The 13,626-nt window shown below is 35.2% G+C and overlaps 1 protein-coding gene across 1 annotated transcript in view; it reads right to left on the bottom strand.

Moving 5' to 3' along the window:
• The window catches only part of LOC150108120 (uncharacterized), a 58,846-nt gene that overhangs the window by 41,240 nt on the left and 3,980 nt on the right, over window positions 1–13,626 (bottom strand). The window contains exons 2-3 of the mRNA XM_090415603.1: window positions 5,873–6,058; window positions 1,447–1,617 (exon numbers count right to left, since the gene is read on the bottom strand). Coding sequence (XP_090271729.1) covers window positions 1,447–1,617; window positions 5,873–6,058 — 357 coding nt within the window. The remainder of the gene's footprint in view (window positions 1–1,446; window positions 1,618–5,872; window positions 6,059–13,626) is intronic.

Raw genomic sequence — 13,626 nt, 5'->3', positions numbered from 1 at the left:
GAGTTGGCACTGAGAGGCCAGCCACAGCTGCGCAATTTGAGCTTGTGTAGTTAAAGAGGATGCGGCTCTAAATATTACGAGTTGAGATTTGTTGCTATTTATTACTATAGAATTGCTCATGAGCCAATCAGCGATTATGTTGAAGTCTGTAAATATTGTAAGCCTGTTGATGGGTCTTTGTGTATGGATATAAGCAGTGTGTCATCTGCGTACTGCGGACTGTATAGCTGTAGGTTGGATAGATCGTTTACAAAAATATTAAAATGGAATTGCGATAGAATTGGCCCTTGCGGAATGCCACAATTAATCTCAGTTCTGTTGCTGTATGTACGATTTATTTTTTGTAATGTTAGTTCTGTATTTCAGAAAGTCTTCGGACCAGTGGTGAAGTTTTCCTCTTATGTCTACCGCTTCGAGTTTTTTTTTCTTCTTTTTCTTTTGTGTGCTCTATGGTGTCAGAAGCTTTAGAGAAGTCAAGAGTAAGCGACAGCACGAAGTGTTTTTTGTCCAGAGATGAGCTAATTATATTACAAAGATTTTCCAATAAGATACTGGTTCCTTTAGTTTTAAGAAATCCGTACTGAGTGTTGGATATTAATTCGAATTTTTCTGGATATGTCGATATTTTTTTCATTCTCTATTTTTTCATAGTTTTTCCTATTGCTGATATTGAGTATATAGCCCTCTATTTGTTAATTTTATCGGATTTATTTATTTATTTATTTTCTGCTGTTTTTAGGTCTGGTATTTTACTTTCGAAAAATTAAGTTTAACAATTTGAGTATAACTGGCGATATGGCGGAGTAGTGCAGTTTGATATCCCTTGGTCATATTTGATCAAATTCTTGGGATGTTTTAAAGTTAATTTTTGAGATAACCGTATCCAAATCTTTGGTGTTATATGGAGGAATAGAATAGTCTTATTTTTGTTTGGATAGTGTTGGTGTTTGGCTTTCTAAGACTGGATATAGTTCCCTTTCAAATTGTAATTTGTTCCTTGGAGGTATTATTAAATTTGTCGGCTAGTTGCGTGTTACTTAAACTGTGCTGGCATAGTTCTGGATGACATTCGTTGAGACAGGTAGAGGTGGTACTTACTTCGTTTATTGTTGTCCATTTTCTTTTAATTTTCCCTTCATTTAATTTAATTTTATTGGTGTAATAATTACCTTTAATTTGACGTATTTCTGATTGGAGTTTGTTTCTGTATTCTTATATTCGCTTTTTAAGCTATGATTACATGGATTTGTAGCTGGTCCCATAAATAGTCTTTTTTTGTATATTGTTTTCTTATTATACGACGCATTGATTTGACGAAAGAATAATACAATTCTTCCGGATTATCAGATTGCATTATAAGATGCCATTTGGATTTTTCTGATTTCTTCATCAACAATGCTATTGTCTATTAATAATATCACATTCTATAACTGAAATTTTACTTACCTGATGGCAAAAATCGAACTCCTAAAATTTCAGATACTTTTGGAACGATAACAGAGAAAGTGGGTTCTTTTTCCCAATTATTACCGTAGCACGTTAAAGTGTTGCCATCTATGCCTACAGCAGCTTTGTCAGACATTAAAGGATTAATCTTGATATTCTCTGAAGGTAGGTCTAATAAATATTTATTAGATATACTATTCGCCTAAACAAAATAATATATTTATAGAATAATGCAAATATGTATTTAAAAATATTAGTAGTTACAGTAATCCAATGAGTCTCTTTTTTGTTAAAAATGCAATAACATAATAACAGGAAATTTATCATAACTTTGATATATGATTTCCACAAAATAATGATTTTCAAAGGCTAAATATTTATTAAAAATATACAGATTTATAAATAAATATTGCGGAAAACAATGAGGTGTATGTTTTTGTGTTTTTAATTTAGATGAACAAATTAGTTAAGGGTTATCAGTTACGTGAAATTCAGCATATATCCAACCTGTAACCATCCACTATCGCTTGTGTGCATATGTTCTATATAACTCTTCAGCAATGTCTTCCAGAGTACTTATTATTATAAATATTTACAAAACTCAGCTACCCAGAATGAAACACTCGAATAAAGTAATCGTTAAAAAGCTCTACAATATCATTTCCCTTGGTCACTCAAACACACCTTTTCCATCCAGCAAGACCATTCGTCCACAATCATTTCTTCTATTGCTGGCTACATAACAAAAAAATAGCGTAGGGTTGTCCCTTCAATGCAGCATGCTAGCTTCCTCATATTCTAATTTCCCTTTCTTACTAAACTAGTCACCTTTCTTGCTTTAACTTTGTATTCGCCAAGCAACTGTTCACTACCTCTCATTCTCTACTTTTTCTATATCCTCTTTCTTTTTAATCCGAATTCCTTCGTAATCTCTGTAGTAATCTATTTTAACCCGTTTTTTTTCACTCGTCGTATACATTTTGCTACTGCTGTTAACAAATGTTCCTTAACTAGTTTCCATGCACTACTGACCTCTTTATCCTCTAATTCCTCCATTCATACCACTGTCCCAAGTTGGTTTCTAAGGCTATTAAGATCGCCTGCCTTGCAATTCCACATCATTTCCTTTAAGACTTTCGCATTTTTTCTTCTTAGGAAAACTGACCGTATTAAGAAGACAATAAAGAGTAAAGTTATCGGTAAAAGACCAAAAGGAAAACCTAGAACAATATGGATAGACACCATCAGTCAAGATAACAACATCATATTATAATGTCCAACTGGAGAAGTAAAAGTTTAGACAGACAGACAGAGTCGAAGACAACTAATCCAGGGGCCAAGGCTTCATTTCAGTTGTAGAGCCATAAGAAGAAAAATTATTATTTGCACATCACGCAAATAATAATGATATTAATTAAAGTGTTCTTGAATCACATCAAAAAAAGTAGTATCATTGCTTAAATTTTATGTTATATGCATGTAATCTATTTGAAACATAAAGTTGTTTTTTAAAAAATTAGTAATTCTTGAAACTGATAGAAGGCCTGTGTAGCTCAGTGGAAGTGACGCTTGCATTCTCTGCGCTAAGCCGCAGAAACTTAAGATATTCAAGTCTAGTAGTCGATTGGAGGAATTTTTTCTAAGCCTATCTTCTACCAGTTCCGAGTTAGTCGATTTCTGTCATGGCCAAGAGGGTTTTTTTCTTCCGGAAACTTGGGTTTTTCATCCCGTAAACTCAAGAAAATTGACCATAGAACCCACATTTTTTCGGACAGTAACACATCCTGTTAGGGTTAGATACCAAGAGATGGCAGCACTTGTTTGCCAATCTCTTCATCTGTTGCTGCTTATAATTAGTGATAGTCATGAGCCAGCTAGCTCTGATAGGTTACTGATGGAGATTGAACAGCCCAATCAGTCTCCAAAAGCTAGATAGGGTTGAAAGGCCTCGCCTATTCCCTATAAAGGAATAAAAGGCGTTAGCTGATTTTTTTTGTTTTTGAAATTGATATTATTAAAATTGGGTATAGGTAAAATATACATTTATACACTGACTTTATTCTTTTCGTACGCGATCAATTAAACGTTTTGATTTTTGAATCATATCAGTTTTTTTCGGCTTTGATTGCTATTGTACGCTTCTAGAAAGTATGCCCCCATGTAGGATTTCTATAGGTCACTGCAGCCAAAGTAGGTCCTACATCTTATTCCATGGATTCCATGTGTAATCTTGTCATATGCCTATTGAAACCAGGCAATATCGCTGAGTTGCCTTATCCAACTTCTTTGCTACTCTGTTATAAATAAAATTATTATTTTATTACTATGACAAATAATAAAATACCGCAATTTACTATGACAAGACATGCCCTTCACAAAACCATGTTGTCCCTTATACAGTATCGTATTCTTATCCACCCAGTCCTGAGTTCTGTCTTTCACCAATTTGTCCAATACTTGAACCATTTACTCCACTCCTGAGACATACTGACTAGCGTATAATTTGCTACTTCGGTTTTTGGAGCCTCTTTTAAGGAGTGGGACTATTCTGTCTTCTTTCCACCCCATTGGAACATTCCTAAATTAAATTAAACAGCTTCGTCAGAGAAGCTTTTAATTCTCTTGCATATTCTCGTAATACAACAGCCGCATGGCATCTAATCCCATAGTTATATTCGCATTGAGGGTCTACAATATTTTAGGAACCTCCATTTCTTCAGTCTCTATTTTCCTATCAGTCAATGTCACAATCTAGATGATATATCCCTGCAAAATGCCCACTCAATAATTCAACTATTTGGTTTGATTTGTTACCTGCCAACCATCAGTACTTTTTAAAGTCATCCTTCCGTAGGTATTCCTCCTTTTACTTAATCACATAGTGAAAAAACTCCTTAGAGTTTCTTTTGGCATTGTTAACTAGCCCTCTCTCATAATTAGCTTTAGCCCTGCTTACAATACAGGTCACTCTTCTTGCCTGTGCCTTATACCGACCTTAAAAAAATGATCGGCATGTTCATAGGCATGCTGATCACCTTTTTCTTTATGTTCCCTCCACAACTTTTTTTTTTGTATGCAACTCCTGTTTAATGATGCTTTTCATCCGTTTAACTCCTCATTTATCCTTCTGACTCTGGGTATACCTTCTGATACTACTTTCTTCAAACATCTCTCATACATCACCAATCTCTCTCTCTCTCTCTCCTCCAAATTCTTATGCCATGGCACAACTGAATGCTGACTTCTCAGCTTGTTATAATCACCTGCTTTGTAATTCCACACATATCCTTTCTTAAGAGAAAATTCTGCATGTCTGACAACTCCCCCAGGTGAATCACTTCCCCCAAGCAGATGCGGCATAGCTAGGTTTGTTAATGTTAAGTTCTATGACGCTATGATCAGATCCAGCACTCTCGAACTTCATGTACCCTTCATTAAATGCTGTCTCAGGTAATATTATCTCTCAGCAGTTGTATAAATTCCATTTCCTACTCTCCTCCCAATTTCTTCCCCATAGTTGAAATCTCTCATAATAAGTACTCGACCTGTACTTGTCTTGCTAACATGCCAATGCATGTCATATACACTATTCCTTATATTCCCTGGATTATAGCAGAAACAATCACATATTTTGTCCTGTTACTCTATCTCACACCTGATATCCTCAAATGAACTGCTCTCTACAATTCTGTCCTCCTGGTGTAATTTTACTCTATTTGGTTTCGATTCCTCTGCTATCATTAGTAAAACCCCTCTTTTCATCCTGTTCCTTCTATTATCTCTGAAGATAGTCTATTCTTTGCATTCTCTTACTATATTATCCTTGTTCAACTAATTCTCACTAATGATTTTAACTTTTAGCCAACAGTTCAAAAGAAAGTATTATATCCAGATATAAATTCATATTCAGTATATAAAGTATTATATTAAGAAAGTATTGCGAATTTTTAAAGGAAATAAGTGCTGGAACATCTAAAAATATACACCAGAATTTGTGAGAAATGATAAAAGTCCAGAACTGTCGCTAGATTTGCAGCAGAGATCATATTTGTCATTGCACCTGACTAAACATAACGTTAGATGGCTGCATTTTTCTTCCATACTCACCAAACCATTCTTCCGTGTCCTGTATTTTTCTTCCAAAAATAATATCATCTCAGGAGTCGATGACTTTTATTATTGAACGAGGCCGTTCACTAATAAAATGTCTCGAATGGCATCTACCGGTTGCGAGAGATGCCATTGGAGACTTCACAAAAATAACAGCATGAAAAGTTTCACAACCTCTTTGTGTTAGCAAATTAGCAACTGCCTAAAGGAAAGTATTCAGAATTTGATTCCTGAGGAGTAATTTGCATAAATGACAACAGGAAAATACAAATAATTTTTGCATATTATTTACTGTACTAGAAAATTCAACACTCACCGCAAAAAGGAACAATTTCTGACCATTTTCCATGTACACACTTCCGCTCTTTTTCTCCGAAGATCAAATATTCATCGTTACATTCATATTTAATGAAGTCACCCAGATCATATATCGTATTTTGAGGTTTATACTTTCCTCCCATTGGAATGTCTGGTGGGTAACACTGATGGTACCCCCCGGCTCCTGAAATAGTTAAGTACTTTATTGTTTATTTATACTTTAAAACAATTCTTGAAATTATGAACATTAAATAAGCCATCAGAATTGATCAAATTTAGAGCTGACTATAGAATGCTAAATATTTGTGTTAAGCGAAGGTAGACATGGAATTAGTATCGAGGCATTAAGACCTCGAGACTAATTCCTTGATATCTATCAGCTGATGTTTTTCTCAGTTTGGTTTGTCTGTTTCAGTGTGTGAAAAAACTATCACTAAGTGCTCCGCTCCTTATTAGAACATTCAAATCTATATCTTTCTAATCTAAATGCATTTTATCTTTGTCTAAGGAGTCATAACTGAAAGTATGCAATTACTATAATAAAAGTTTCTTTCTATCAAAACCAGGAGTTATTTTATGAAGGTAAGCTGCGTACAGAAACAATTCTCAGCAGCATAACTTGATTCACAATCTCAATATATGGAACCTATTGAGTATTTTCCCGATGTTCAGGCGAAAGATCACGGAGACATGCCGTGAGAGTTCGTAGTATGTGAGGAGATTTGCCTTGGCCATCTTAACAAGAGTTCAAGGAAAAGACTGATGCCGAGGGCATCTCTTATCTTTAGGAGGTACTACTATGCTGGTACAATAAAGTCTGCTTTCTCTTTGCTATTCATATTCTGGACTTTCGTTCGGTGGATACATATGATTTCTGTTTTATAAGATTCAGTTGTCAAATCCGTTGTCTAAAAATCAGAATTGCCGAGATGTAAGATGACTGACCCCTCGCATATGTTTTCGTCGAGTAGAGCATGGGCCAGGTACTAATCAACAGGATCTTGACACCTCACTGAGAAATGTAGCACCATTCATCTATATAGGGTGATAGAAAAAGATATTTCTGGTGTCTTTCGAAAACGATTCCTGAAGACACAGAAGGATGAAAAGAAAGAGCCTTAATCCCTTAAAGTTTACTTAAAGTACGGTGCACACTTTAAGTAATGATAACATTACTTAAAGTGTGCACCATAATGTTATCATTCTGAATGTCATTATTACAAAAGAAGCGTCCCATGCTTCGGCATTTCTTCCACATCTACATTCAATTAGATCGTCATGCAGGGACTCCACTTCTAGAACTCCTCCACATCATCGATTGACCAGAACCTTCTTCAAACCACATTCTCTCCAGTTCTCTGAGCTCCCACTACACATGAGCATATTTAATCTTCGAGAATATGTCGAAGGGTGGCTCTTCCCATTATATATTATTTTATATACCGGGTGATTATCAAATAACTTCAAGTGTTCAGAGCCCTCTAGCGAGTAATGTATTGGACGAAACACACCAGTAATCGGTAAACGTACACAGTGGAACATGGGGATTCGATTTAACGAAAACAAATAGTACCAAAAGTCGCCAGCAGGGGAAATTTTGGCGCTGTTTACCAAGTAAAATGCATTAATTTGTATTATCGCGTTTCTTGTGAGCGATCCTGCAATAAAAGGAAAGCCTGTGAAATTTCTTATCATTCGTAGACGAACTGCTTTTCAATGCCTCTTACCTTACGTGAGCGTGCTTTGTTAGTCAAACTCTATTATCAACGGAACAATAATGCCAGTGCTTGTCTTCGTGATTTTCGGCGTATGAAAAATTTACGAAAAGGACCGATTAGCGTAACAAACTTACGAAAACTGATTTGGCGATTTGAAACTACTGGAACTCTAGCAGTGCAGGTAGGCAGGGGACGCAAACCAATCAATCTCCAACAAGTTGAACAAGTTGCAACTGCTATTGTGGAACAGGAGATGACGAATGTGCAGGATACCAGCAGTGCATGAGCAATATCCCGGCAAACGGATATCGCATACACAACGGTGTGGAAAATCCTACATCAGATGTTGAAGTTTTACCCTTTTACCCTGGTGATGCGACCACACGAATCGACTTATCTTTGAGATTCTTAGCGCGTATGGAAGTGGATGAAGCATGGTCGTGGCAAATTTTATGGAGTGATGAAGCGCACGTTTATTTGAACAGCGATATTAACACACGCAACTGTTGCATTTGGGCTGCAACTAATCTGCACGTGTCTGCAGATGCCTATCCACTCGCCAAAAGTCACAGTGTGGTGCGGATTTACGGCATCTTTTATCATTGGTCCATACTTTTACGAGGAAAATCGCCAAAATGGACCAGTTCCGTCAATGCTAACAGGTATGCCAATATGCTACAGAACTTAGTGGTTCCACAACTGCAGCAAAGAGGATGTCTCGATTCGACCATCTTCATGCAGGATGGTGCGCCACCCCAAATCGGACTTCATGTACAGCGTGTTTTGCGACAACATTTCTCTGACAGAAGAATCATTAGTCGTGCATTTCCCACGCCATGGCCACCGAGATCGCCTGATCTCAATCCTTGTGACTTTTGGCTGTGGGGATTTCTTTAAAGCATTGTGTATCAAGGACATGTACCCGATATTCCGACTTTGAAAGATCGAATAACGTTACACGTGAGACAAATCAATTCCGATATGTTGAGAGCCACTGTGGAAAATGTCGTCCACCGTATGCAGTTCCTGGAACATCAGAATGGTGGTCATATTGAACCTCATTTGTAATTAACAATAAACGTCATGAAATTGATGTGTGCTGTCTCTCATTTGCCATTTAGTCATTCATTAGTCACACCTACTAAAATTAATTTGGCAGCGCCAAAATTTCCCCTGTTGGCGACTTTTGGTACTTTTTTTTTTTTTTTTCGTTAAATAGAATCTCCATGTTCCACTGTGTACGTCTACCGAATATTGGTGTGTTTCGTCCAATACATTACTCGCTAGAGGGCTCTGAATACTTGACGTTATTTTATAATCACTCGATATATTAACGGTCCTTGTGGTCCACTATCTCTAAAGAAATCACACAAGTATTACTTTCCGTAAAGGATATGGATCGTTTTTATCTGTGCAGAATGCACGTGACCTATGTACCTATACATCTAATGTCCAATGTTTGCTGTTGTGTTTTCCTCGTACACCATGTTAATTTTGTTCATTATATGCTTAAAAGATTCATTTCTGGTTAATGTTGTCCCATGTTAGTGGTATTTTTTCTTCCACACCACGTGAATCGCTTTCAGTAATTCATGGAAACACATTTCTCGTTTCATTCTCCCGATTCTGTCAAATGTACCTTCTTGTAAAGAGATGTTTTCAAAGAGCTGAAGACCTCTGGTTTCATTTTTTGTACATTAAGGCAGATATACCCGGATCGGCAGCTCCTTTAAAAAACGACTAAATCTAACCATCATAATACCGCCAAGTAAGTGGTAAAATCAGACATTACTCAATTTATCATTTCAGTCTTGGAATTGATTTGATAAGAAATTTTGCAAACAACTGATTGGAATGTTGATTCATTGTCAAAAGATGACATCAGTTAAATGAAGTCGCGTTCGGACACGTTCTGCTGCTTGACATTAACATGTCTATTTTAGATAAAAGTAAAAAATAAAAATAACGATCAGTAATAAAATCGTATCTATGTATGCTGATTTTGTTTATTTCTTTTGTGTATAATTTAGATCAGCTCTTAAAAATTAATACTTCGGGAATGACCTCAGTATTTATGATAGAAACACGAAGCAACATAAAAAAAAAAAAAAAAAAAAAAAAAACGAGCAAAGAAAATGGTCGTAGTTTTGATATACTGCTGGTTGCCTAACAATATCTCACTGTGCTCACCTTTTATTCACCAATTAAGTAGGACCTAATTGATTTATCATTTCTGGCTAGCGTAGCAAAAAATTATAATTTTTATCAGGTGTGCATTGATCGCTGAATTCTAGTCAGTTGAGCTTATCATTTCCAGAGTTGATTTCTTGTTTTGTTGACCATGTTACTGCTTCACGTAAAAATCAACAAAATCATCGCGAAGACTCTTTGGTCTCCCATTTGTTATGAATAAAATATACTGAACATATTTACTACTTTCTTTTCTTTTCTTTTCTTTTTTTTTTTCAAGAAGTCGAAGTCCTCATCCGCTGGTACTGTTTCTTTATGGTGATCCCATCCATGAAAAGTCGCAATGTGTAGCACATTCTTTTCCTAATCGTTTTAGGCCTTCATTGAGTAAGAATGGTGGTCCTCACACTGAATGATTAAAATCCTCTTCCACCCGATTATCATATATAGCTGATGTCTACATTACACTGGGATTACTTCATACTGAGATATATTCGTACTTTGTTCGTTGCAAAATGGAGACATTCATCACTCGGCCACTGTGGCCAACAACTTGAAATGCAATTAGAATCATACATGGATCGATGTATTTGTATTTGCATATGAAATGAAAATACAAATATGAAATGTATTTGCACTTCTTCGCTGATTGTCATCTTTGAAAAGGAACCTTCGACGTTGGCATGGTTAAATCTATACTTTTATGGAATATGTCAAGAAATTATGTGCAATTTGAGTGTCCAATATGACTTCCCTACCAAAGCGCGAATTTCTGTTAGTGTCATACAGTAAAACTACTCAACAGTAAAATTTCGCTTTCATTGATTACTGATTTTTGATTTTGTTTATTACTTTATCAGTACACGTCATATGGAGACCTAGGGGTGTTTGTAAGGCGACTTCCACGTAACCGGTACTGCATGGAATTGATTCATTTTAGTTTGGTCTCCAGGAAAAAAAAAAAAAAAACGATTAATGTATATAACAAACTTAATAACATTTTACCTGAAACAAAGTACAATTTTTATTACAAAGAAATACAAAATATTTATTTATAATACTTAAGAAGAGTATATAGTTTAAAACATTAAAAAACCATACAAATTTAGATATAAAGAGATAAGCAAAGCCTGTTTTTATGGATCGTTAGGCGTTACTGTATTGCCTACCTTTGCTGCATTTTTAACAATTACGATCTTTGAAAGTTGAAGTTGAAATTGTAGATGGTGATGAATAAATTTGATATTAATGGTAAGTAAAATATTGAGATAGAAATCCGTTTAATCTTAAAGATTTAAAACCTGAGATATAAATAAGAGTTTAATAGCGTAAAAATAATAGAATGTGATTAAATGATGCAATATGATTAAAGAATAGATTCGGTAATGAATGATGTGACGTTACTAATAAATATCACCATAAAAAACTTGTAAAGAGATTAAAAATCAAAATACATTAAAGAGTAAAAATCTATAACTTAAAAACCGTAAATGAAAAAAATAATAATAAAATAAGAGTAATATAAAAGACTCAGAAGTAGAAATATTAAAAATATATGATGAAAGACGAAATCCATTTATTGAGTAAGTAAGGCCATCTCGGGAATGGTGGTATCAAAATGGAAGAACAGAATTTGGTAGTGCACGTTATGTACAAGCATTTAAATAACAAAAAAAAAAGTTGCATAACATATAGAGTATGCTTTGTTATTTATTTATTCGTATGGGGTTCTCCCTCCGTTCCTTGGGACTGGTTGAGCCCTCCTAATGAGGGAATAAATATGTATTTTATGACTGTAGATCCGTGTGTGTTCACGAGGCGGGTTTGCCTGTTCTGGGTGTCGAAAAACCTGAGTTTCCAGGTGAAAAAAACCCTCTACCCCCGTATGAGACCGGCTAACTCACCTTTAGTCGTAAGAAACCAGGTAAAGGTTCCTCACGTCATAGACGGGAATCAAACCCAGGTCTTTCCGACCAAAGGGCTTCATCTATACCGACTGAGCTATGGAGTTTCTATAGAGTATGCTAAAATACCCACATAAGAAAAAGTAAGCATTTTAGTAATGTGTAAGCAAATTAAATATATATTTTATCTTCTAATTTTTAAAAGGAATTCTCTATTATGGAATCATCATTATTGATGTGTAATCTTCATTATTTTCATACAATGTTACAATTTTGGGACTTCACTCAGTTTCATAATTAGTTTTCTTCATTTTCCGTTTGTATTATTTCAAACACGTACCACAGAAGGCAATACAGACTCCACACTTTTCTTCACCGTATTTTATTTTTTATTTATTTTAATTTTAATTTTTAGCTTACGGAGAAGGCGGTGTTATCGCATTCGAAAAGTCGGTTTTTTTTTTTATCCTACAAAACAGACAAACCGACCAGAATAGCATACTCAGTTAAAACATAATAAAACAACAGCTTTACTTTACAATAGCTTTGACTGTAATTCTAGACTCAACGTAACCTATTTTAGCTTTCTGCTTTCCATATTCCAATTTGTAGTAGTATTTCACAGTAAACTACAAATCAAAACCGTAAGAGAAATTTTTCATAATTAAGTTAAGGGGATAATAAATCCCTCATTATTTTAAAGGCGGATACAAAACTCGGAGATCGAAATCTAAGAGTTTCATACCGAAGGACTATCGGCGATCCAGTGTTGTACTACCCAGGTGTTGACTTACGCTTGGACTCGCCGATAGTTCTTCGGCATGAAACTCTTAGATTTCAATCTCCGAATTTCGTATTCGCTTTTAAAATAATGAGGGATTTATTATCCCCTTAACTTAATTTACGCCGCCTGAAAAAAAAATAGCCTCTTGGCTCTTTATCGTAGAAATTTCATAATTTTTCTTACTTTTATAAGGTAGTTGAATACGGGGGGGGGGGGGGTAGGGCATTTGATCGTGCGAAGAATCTTGTCCTGTTCATTCTCCTCATGCTGCACTCGGTACTATCGGACAGTAATTCACGTTCTATCACAAAAACTCAAGAAACATTTTGGGTTCTATACCCCCCCCCCCGCTCTTTCCGGCAACTTGTAGTTAATGTTAGTAGCTAAAATTTTGCCTAGAAGTATTACTTTGACGTTCTTTATAACTGAAAATATTTAAGATTGGGTTGCGACATGAAAACGATGTTAGTTCCCTTGTTCAGAAAGTGACTTGATTGGGAGGTTCGATGGAAGCTCAATGGATGCAGTATTTTAATACTATTTAATTTTTTTTATGAAGAACTTGCACTTATCTTTTTCAATGGGTATGAAAGATTAAAGTGATGTCAATAGATCAAACTTCACTTGAATGCTTTAAAATTTTTGCCGAAAAAATCTCGGTTTTTTTTTTTTTTTCGTGAGATGAATTGATAATTAATCAGTTATAGCAATAAATTATGAGTAATAATTAATCATTTATACTATTTATTAAATACATTTAATAGGTTATATATTAAATGTATTTGAATTAAATGCATTAACTGTATTTAAATGGGAGCTATGGTCACCAACATTTGCTTTTCCTTTGTAAGTTTCCTTCCTTTTTCTGGCTATCATTGTCGGAATGCAAGTAAAATAAAGGAGAGTAGTTCCTCATCAGCTGATAAAGTAACTTTTCCTTGAAGTATATTTACGTATGCGTGTATGTGTTACATAGAGACAGACACCGACACAACTTTTTTTTTTGTTTTGTAGCATGAAAACGTTTGGATTTTAAAATACTTCCAAAAGCAAGATTTCACGCATCTAAGCTGGTCGTAGATGAATTTCATCTACGACCGTGTGGTAACATATTCTTAGTGGCCTGAAGTGGCTTGAAAAACTTCCATGCTTGATC

Source organism: Typopeltis vanoorti, chromosome 3 (genome assembly GCF_054136105.1).
Source record: "Typopeltis vanoorti isolate ZY-2024b chromosome 3, IOZ_Tvanoo_1.0, whole genome shotgun sequence".
In the NCBI taxonomy this organism is placed as follows: Eukaryota; Metazoa; Arthropoda; class Arachnida; order Uropygi; family Thelyphonidae; genus Typopeltis; species Typopeltis vanoorti.
Note: the sequence above shows the minus strand (reverse complement) of the source record. Positions and strands in the feature narration are given on the sequence as shown.